Source organism: Egretta garzetta, unplaced genomic scaffold (genome assembly GCF_000687185.1).
Source record: "Egretta garzetta isolate BGI_Z169 unplaced genomic scaffold, ASM68718v1 scaffold140, whole genome shotgun sequence".
NCBI classification, from domain to species: Eukaryota; Metazoa; Chordata; class Aves; order Pelecaniformes; family Ardeidae; genus Egretta; species Egretta garzetta.
The window spans coordinates 265,161-273,840 of NW_009258376.1; the positions used below are offsets into that span (position 1 = coordinate 265,161).

An 8,680-nucleotide genomic window follows, 5' to 3' on the forward strand; every position below is an offset into this window, starting at 1 on the left:
AGCGAGACTCACGGGCTCGGCCACGCAGAGGAGATCTCTACGCTCGCCGTCAGCCACGATGCCCAGGTAGGAGAGGTTCCTGCTGCCCCAGGCTGGGTGTTGCCTGTGTCGCTCCGGGCTAAGATCCCATTTATCTATTCCTTCTTTTGCCTGCTGCATGGAGACCTGGGGTTATGGAAAATAGAATTAAAATATAATAACATAAATTATTTTGGAGCCTAGCTGTCCATTGTGCTGGCTTGGTGTGACAGCAAAGGCTGCTCCCTTCCTCTGGGTGATGCTACCATTCCCTACTGCTGTCAGCTGATGGTTGTTCTCACAGAATTTTTCACTTGCCAACCACATACTTTAATTTGAGACTAACAGTTGCTAAGGCTAACTAATGAAGTGTTCTCTAATTATTTACCAAGGTCTCGGTGACAGCATATTGTTCTGTTAGGTTCTTGCCTCTGCCTCGGGGAAGAGGAGTGGAGACTCCCGTTGTCAGATCTGCATCTGGAACGTCCAGGGTGGGGTTTGCACGGCGAGCCTCTTCCATCATGAGACGCAAGTACAAGCCATGGCGTTCTCTCGGGACGACAGGTTCCTCCTTACCCTCGGTGAGCATGCCAGTAACAGCAGGCACGGGTCACAGAATCCCAGAATGGCAGGGGTTGGAAGGGACCTCGGGAGCTCACCCAGTCGCACCCCCCTGCTCAAGCAGGTTCTCCTAGAGCATGTTACACAGGACAGCATCCAGGCGGGCTTTGAATATCTCCAGGGAAGGAGACTCCACAGCCCCCCTGGGCAGCCTGGGCCAGGGCTCGGGCACCCTCAAAGTCAAGAGGTTTTCCTTCATATTCAACTGAAACCTCTTCTGTTTCAGTTTGTGCCCATTGCCCCTTGTCCTGTCGCTGGGCACCTCTGCAAAGAGTCTGGCTCCATTCTCGTGACCCCCACCCTTGAGATATTTGTAGGTGGTGATGAGATCCCCTCTCAGCCTTCTCTTCTTCAGGCTGAACAAGCCCAGCTCCCTCAGCCTTTCCTCGTAGGGGAGATGCTCCAGTCCCTTTATCATCCTTGTAGTGTAGGAGTGTACACCCTACATCCTTGGGCGTAGGAGTATGCCCCAGAGCAGGCAGCTCCCGGGAGGAAGATGTGTAATACCTGCAAGACGTGTACCAGGCTCCTGGGTACGAACATGTTGCGGGGCAGCCTGGGGACAACGGGTAACGTGGCATGTAAAACCGCAAGTGGTCTGGGGTCCTGTGGGGAGTGACCGCCTGCGGGGGCATTCTTCACAGCTGAGTGCGCTTCCAGGGCATTTGGAGGGGAAGCTCATGCCCTGGGCATCTCGGCCACAGCCATGAACGCTGGGCTCCCTCAGCTCCCCTTCAGTTCTTTCTCATTGCCCCAGCTTTGAAGTTACGGCGTTCTCCTCCTGGCTCACTAGTGCTTGTGAAGCCCATGTAAATAGTTTCCAGTTACTGTATATAGTATGCAAAGGGGAAAGCGTTCTTCTGGACTTCTTATTGCTGCTTAGGTGGAATTACATAGAAGTAGCCAGGCTTCAAACTGAGCACCTCCTGCCAGGCAGCAATGCCAGCACAAGACGGATGCTCAAGCTGTCTGTTTTGTTTAGGCAGGGGACATTTAAAGGACAAATATGCAATTAGTAAGTTCCTGTTTTGCATGAGGGAGGACCTGCGGAGCACGCAATGCACTCTCTCGGGGTTGGTGAGTCTGCCCTTGGAAAAAAGCGAGCTTTTTTGGAGAGGAAGAGAGCTTTGCGTTCTCTACGGAGAGGCGTGGGAGAGGACCCCCCGGTCTGGGCTGCAGGAAAGCTGACGGTCTTCACTGAGCTGACGGAGCCTGGGAATGGCAGCAGGAGGGCACTGTCCTCCAGAGCTGTCTGGGATGTTTGCCTTCACCGAGGCCAGTGCTTTCTGCTGCCGCCCAGATAGGGTGGCTTCTGTTAAGATCAGCTCCCATCTCAGCTTTGACCCCAGCAACGGTGACATCCCTCTCTTAGTTTCAAGACTGTTGTTAGCCCTGAGTGCCCAGCGTCACTGGAGGGCTTGCGTGGGGCACACGTTCAGGGGTGCGGTGGCTCCTGAGGGTGTAGAAACAGCAGGAAACCTGCTCTGCCTGCTGCAATCCCGCCCGCGCCAGCCATCGGCCGTTCGGATGCTGGCTGCAGACCCCGCTGCGGAGCCAGGTTCGCTACAACCTCCAGCATGAAGCGTTGGGCCAGTTATACCCATCCTCAACTCGGGTGAGGACCCATCGTGTCGTGCAGCTTTCGCTGAGCACGCAAGGAGCCACGTCCACGCCTGGGACGGTGTTTGCAGCAAGGGAGCGACGCAGTTGATGCGTGCGCGCAGGGTGTGCGCTTGCGAGCGTCCTGAAGAAACACTGAGGCTGCAGATTTTCCTTCTACTGTCTTTTGTGTTCTAACCTAGGGGACTACAGCGATCAAACCATTGCTCTGTGGAATACCTGCACTTACGAACTCATGTCGTCGACTTGTATCTCGGAGCCAGTCCATGACGTGGCTTTCAGTCCTCTTTCTCACCGAGAACTGGCCTGCGTAGGGAAGGGAGCCGTGATGTTTTGGCTGTTGGAGCAGCAGGGAGCTGATGTCAGCCTCAAGGTAAACCTCAGTTTTACCTTCTTTTAAAATTTCTGTTCGCCTCTCTGCCTTCTTTTCCAAGCCCCTGGTGAGTGTGATGGAAGCTCTGCCCCCACAAGTTTGTGAGAGCTGAAGATTTCTCTTAGTGAGATGATGTTGGCTTGGCTGTGAGTGGCTTTCAGTTGTATTTGAGGCATTAACTGCATGAATTTGAGGGTAGGAGGTGGGGTTTGGGTTTTTTTTTTCCCCCGATGTAGGTAAGTACCACATCCTCTTTGACGTTTCTGTTTTACGTGCTCCGGCAGGTTCATCGGGCCCCTGCCCCGGACGTGTTAGGGCCAGTGGAGCTGACCTCTCTCTGCTACGGTGCCGACACTCTTCTTTATAGTGGCACCAACTCTGGCCAGATCTGCGTGTGGCACACCGAGACTCATCGCTGCTTCATGACGTGGGAGGCCGACGAGGGCGAGATCGGTGGGTGCAGATGCCCCAGGCGTCTGGCAGGGCTGTAACAGGGAACTCGTTAGGGAAGAACAGAAATGAGCTTGCAAACCTCCCATTTCAGCTGTGCTCAGAAAACCAGTTTGCTGTCTTGGATACAAGATGCCTGGGGTGGCAACAGATCTGTGACCTGGGTTTCCTCAGGGTCCTGGGGTTCCTGGTTCACCTCTAGTCTGTAAAAACGCTGGGTGTTGGGCTGTAAAAGACCCCTGCTGCCCTGCCCAAGTGAATCAGTGGCCTGGCTGTCAGGAGTGGGTGATGGCCGAGAGCTGTGGGGATTCACGGGTGCCCTTCGTTCCCCTGTGGGCTCCCAGGTGTGCTGGTGTGTCGAGGCTGAAAGGTCCCGAAGCCAGGTAGGAGGTGGTGGCCCCAGCATCCCCGCTGTGCTTGTGCCCATCGCGAGAACGCTCGGTGCTCTTGAGATGCTCTTCCCCTCACCTGGCAGCTCCCGGGACCTGTCTGAGAGGTGGCTTTGCACGGACAGACGTTGGCTCTGGCTGCAACCACGCTGCTCCAGTTGCTCTTCATCCTTAGCTTTCCCTCTCTGTCCCATGACTGCTGTTTCTTTCTGTCTGGATCTTTTTACTGAATTTTTGCCACAGGTAGCTGAACCCTAGTAATGTTGGAAATAAGAGGAGTTTATCATACCTGAAGTTTGTGCTGGTGATTTGTATGAACTCACTTGAGAGACTTTGTGAAATACATTGCCTTTGTTTCTTCTCTTGTGCTGTTGCATTCCCTGCTTTCTTTCCTTCCTATAGAAGATGGTTGCAGTGGAAAGGCAACGGTAGTCACTGTGCAATGTACAGGAGCCCCTCACTGAACCATTTAACTGCAAATACATGACTGGGCTCATTGGAAAACTGCATTTAAAGGAGGCAGAGTGGCTGTTCCAGTGGCTGAGGCAGTCATCCTCACGTCCTCTTTTCCTCCAGGTCTAGCTCAGTCCTGCTAGAACATGAGATCACCCTCGACGGGACGATAGTCAGTGCAGCCTTTGATGACTCTCTAGAAATGGGAATTGTGGGCACCACGGCAGGAACCCTGTGGTACATCAACTGGACGGAGAGCACAAGCATCCGACTGATCAGCGGCCACAAGAACAAGGTTAGAGGGGCTGGGCTGGTTTGTCCTGCGGAGCAGCGAGTGCTGCATCTGCTGTCCGTGCCCTGGGAAGCGTGTGCGGGCTGCGAAGCCTTCCCTGGTCTGGCCATGGGAGAGGTGAGGGAGCTGCAGGGCTCGCTAGCACTGACGGGACAACACGGAGGAGGCTAGGGAGAGACACGCACGTCAAGAAGTCTGAGCTCACCCGCTCTAGCCTCAGGTGTTTAACAGCCTCAGCCTGGAGCGGCCCTGGGCCTTTCTGCTGGAGCAGAAGAATGCAGTTTGCAGTCACTAAGGCTTCATTCCTGAGGGCTGCAACTTCTGCCTGCCTTCTGTTTGCTAGCTGGGCATCCACGCTGGATAACATTTTCTTTGCCTAAAAAATAAAAAATAAAAAAAAAATCCAAAACCCAACCCCAGATGAAGAATGACCATTTTAAATGTTACTGTTGCTTTGAGGTATCCTTATGCTACCAGCAAAATATTTCAAAGAGTGAAGAGAAGGTATTTTGCTTACGCCTACGTTGCGTGGTACCTGGTCCTAGCTCTGGGGTTAGGTTTACTGGTTTCCATCACAAGCCTAGTTATCAGCCTAAGACAAGCACAAAACCAAAGCACCTTACCTTCCTTTACGTCTGGGGCTTCTTGTCCCCATGAGAGGGGTCCTGGGGGATGAGAGGGGCAGAGGAGCTGATGTCCTCTAGGCTGTGGCCTTTGTAGGGCCCCCATTCCCCATCTCCATTCTCGCTGCAGGTGACTGAAGCGTGCTTCAGTCCTGATGAGACTCACTGCGCAACGTGCGGGGAAGATGGCAGCGTGAGGATTTGGTCTCTGGGCAGCATGGAGCTGGTGGTACAGTTCCAGGTGCTCAACCAGGTAATCATTTGTGGTGCAGCAATCTCTTCCTCGTGGGAGAGGGCACAGTCCACTGCTTGGGATCGCAAGGACTGCTGCGTCCTCGCAGAGTAGACTAAAGCTGGAGAAATACTTGCAGGTGGAGCTTTTAGTGCACTGATTGCATGGTCCTGCTGTCTTCACTGTGCATTGGGTCTCTGCCCTGGTTCCTTTGCAGAGCTGCCAATGCCTGGCCTGGAAGCCCCGGCCCGTCGTTGCATGGGGAGCTGAGAGCCAGCATGTAGTGGCGGGGTACAGCGATGGCACCATCCGTGTGTTCAGCATTTCCAGGACCGAGATGGAGCTGAAAATGCACCCCCATGCCGTTGCACTGACAGCAATCACCTACTCCACAGACGGTGAGGCTGCCTGTTACAGCGGTGGGGAGACGTTGCCTTGGGGGAGCATGGCTTGGTTGTGCCTGGGTTACCCTGACCTCCAGCCGCTCCAGCTGCGTGCTGGTGACCTGCCCAAAAGCCTGGGGCCAGGGAGAGCCAGAGAACTTGTATCAATGAGTGTTGGTAGCTCTGCCAGCTGAGCATGTGGTAAATGGGACACAGGAGGTGTATTGGCAATGGTATAGCAAAGGGGCTGGAGTACAAGCAGCGTTCCTGTGTCCTCCTGCTCACAGTCTGCAGTGGCGCTTCTTCAGCATTGGGTTTTAGTGTGTCTCTGAGACATCTCATCTGACCCAGCCCTTGACTGCAATGTTCATGTTCCCAGCCCTTTCGCATGTTTTAGGACACCAGTATTCCATGATCTTGGACCTTTCTCCTATGGGCTTTTATTGCTCCTACAAGAAGTGTCCCACTCTTTTCTCTCCTCTGCCCACAGGAGAAATGATCTTATCGGGGGGCAAGGACGGGCTCGTGGCTGTCAGCAGCCCTCGCACCGGAATGACTATCCGCGTCCTCGCTGACCACAAAGGCTCCCCCATCACTGTTCTCCAGTGCACCAGGAAGGAGGTGAGACCTCACCCTCTGCCCTGGGGCTGTGTGGGAGCCAGTCCCCTGTGAGTCGCTGGGCAGCCGTGGGAAGCAGCAGCAGCGTGGCCGGGTCACTCAGCGAGCTTGCTTCGTTGCCCCTCGCCTTTCCTCTTCAGGCCCCCATCCCCTCCAGTGACTTCTGTTCAGTTTTTCTAGGGATGTCTTCAGTGGGCTAAAGCTGCAGCATTGCAGGCGCAATCCCGAGCGAGGCTGTGCCTGCGGGCGGGAGGGCGGTTGGGGGCTGCACACAGATGTGACACGTGCCCACAACCACAGGCTCTTGGGGAGCAGCACCCCCAGGCTGTGAGCATTCAGCCCCTGTGCCCCCAGGAAAGGGCTTGGCGTGCTTTCCCCGCTTCCCTCTTGCGTGTAGCTGGCTCTTTGTATGGTTCCTCTGTGGAGCTAGGAAGACTTGCTTGTGCAGCAGCGTGATGGGTTTAGCATCTTCTTTGCCCTTCTCGTCGTGAAGAGTCTTTTTCCTTTGCGCAGCAGAAATGAGAGTAGTTTTGCCTAATTTCTCAGGCTTTAAAATTATCCGCGCTGCAAAGCTGTGTTCCCTGGTAATTCTAGACTTGAGATCCTCCTCGGTTTTAGGTGAAGGACATTGGTAGGGGACACAGTATCTGCAAGCGCTCCCCTAGGAGACGTGCAGATCCAGAGGATGTCCCAGGGAAGGGATCTGTGTCGTTCAGGCCAGGCACTCACCCCTCCTCCAGCAGCCTCTTCTGCCGGGGCTTTCAGCCCGGAGCGTACTGCTGATTCCAGTACCACGGCTTCCTTGTCCTATTTTATTGTGATAAGTGACTTTAAGCACTGCCCAAATGGAGGTTAATCCTGGCGCTGATCCCCTATGGATCCCACGAGCTCCTGCCCCACGCTAGCATTTGCAGCAGCTTTCTTTACAGCTTCTGTACTGCCAGAGTCTCAGCGTTGCTTTTATCTTCCGTAGTACCGCGACTTTGGGGTGGAAGGTGGTGAGCTCTGGCTGGCCACCAGCTCGGACCGGCGGGTCAGCGTCTGGGCCTCCGACTGGCTGAAGGATAAGTGCGAGCTCCTCGACTGGCTCAGCTTCCCAGCTCCTGCCGGCCCCGAGGTGAGCGTGGCGTTTGCCAGCCCCTGCCAGGCCCTGCCTGCTCATGGCGTGGGACTTGGCAGCAGCCAAGTTGGAGGAGGGATGCCTCAAGGCTCTCGGTGGGATGGGGCCAAGGAGAGCGTGTGGTTAGGAAAGTCATCTTCGTTAGTTCTGCTGCTTGTAGAGTATCTTGTTAATGCACCTTGTTGCGTGTCGGAAGGCAGTGGGAACTGTAGCAGTGCTGAAGCACCGACCTTGTAAGCGTGAGGAGTCAAAAACTGCATCTGCAAAGAGCTGACACCCCTGTGCTATGCAAAACAGAGCACAGGCAGCAGTGAGCGCAGCGCACAGGAGAGAGACCTAACGATGAGCATGCTGCTAGCTCTGACGCTCCCAAGGAGCATGAATATTCAGAGCCAGGAGCCCAGCGGCGGGTTCATAGAGCCAAGTACTCCAGCCCTGTGCCTCTGTGACGCTTTGCAGAACCCTTGGGCTCCCACCCAGCTGTGGGATTTGGGCAGCAGGACACCCGCTAGAAAGGGGAGGAGGGTCTGCATCGGAGAGGATGTGGCGATGGTCCCCAGTACCTGTGACACTGGCATGCCGAAGGGAGCTGAGTCTTTTTGGGGTGGGGGCAAGCGGTGGTGCCTCAGCCCGCCACCCTCAGGGCCAAGCGCTGTCCGGGCCCATAGCGCAGTTGGATTCTGTCAATGTCTCTTCTGTTTGTTTCCAAAATGATGGATTTCCTCTCCAGGAAGGAAACTCAGGACAGGTTTCCCCCACAGTGAACTGGGGATATACTAAAGATCTATCTTCTGGGCCCTATTTTCTTGTGTTAAACCGATCCATAACCCAATCCCACCTTCAAGCCCACATAGGAATAATGCCTCAGTGGAAATTCAACCTGCTGGACCCTCATGTGTCCTGCTCCTATGACAGTAAACAATTTGCTTCAGGTTTCTATGGCAGCATGTCATTTCTCCTTGCTTTGCCATGAGCACGTCTGAGATGGCGATACAAGAGAGAAAACAGCCTCCATCATACTGAATTCCTGCTACTCGGACACCTGCAGCCCAAGGGCTGGTGTCCTTCCGTGCTCTCCTTTTGTCCCCTGCTGTGTTGGGTCGGGCTGGAGAAGCTAGCCTCGATTTTGTTCCCTTTGCTTTTCCCCATCAGGGTCTCGGCAGCCTCCCACCCAGCCTGGCTGCGTTCTGTCCTTGGGAACCCGGTACCCTGGTCTACGTCGGCTTTGGGATGCAGAAGGAAGCCTTGTTTTACAGTCTGCGCAAGAAACAGGTACTCGTGCCCTGCCAGGGTGGCACGGGCACTCCTCTGCCGCTGCGGGGCCGTGACCACATCAAACGAGGTGCAGTGGGGGGAGGCGGTGCTGCCCTGCACATAAAGCCAAGTCTGAGGCTGTGGGGTGGGCTCAGGTAAGCAGCTGCTCCGGGCAACAGCTTTTCATCTGGGAAGAGCCTGGCCCAGGTAACCAGCGAGTGGCAGGGCTGTGCC

At 55.0% G+C, this 8,680-nt stretch overlaps 1 protein-coding gene across 1 annotated transcript in view; it reads left to right on the top strand.

Moving 5' to 3' along the window:
- WDR90 (WD repeat domain 90) overlaps positions 1-8,680 on the top strand; it is a 61,833-nt gene that overhangs the window by 47,778 nt on the left and 5,375 nt on the right. The window contains 12 exon segments of the mRNA XM_035895625.1: positions 3-66; positions 440-599; positions 2,442-2,632; positions 2,917-3,085; positions 3,427-3,443; positions 3,446-3,465; positions 4,048-4,219; positions 4,970-5,092; positions 5,289-5,469; positions 5,945-6,075; positions 7,046-7,189; positions 8,345-8,464. Of these exon segments, the coding sequence (XP_035751518.1) occupies positions 3-66; positions 440-599; positions 2,442-2,632; positions 2,917-3,085; positions 3,427-3,443; positions 3,446-3,465; positions 4,048-4,219; positions 4,970-5,092; positions 5,289-5,469; positions 5,945-6,075; positions 7,046-7,189; positions 8,345-8,464 (1,492 nt within the window).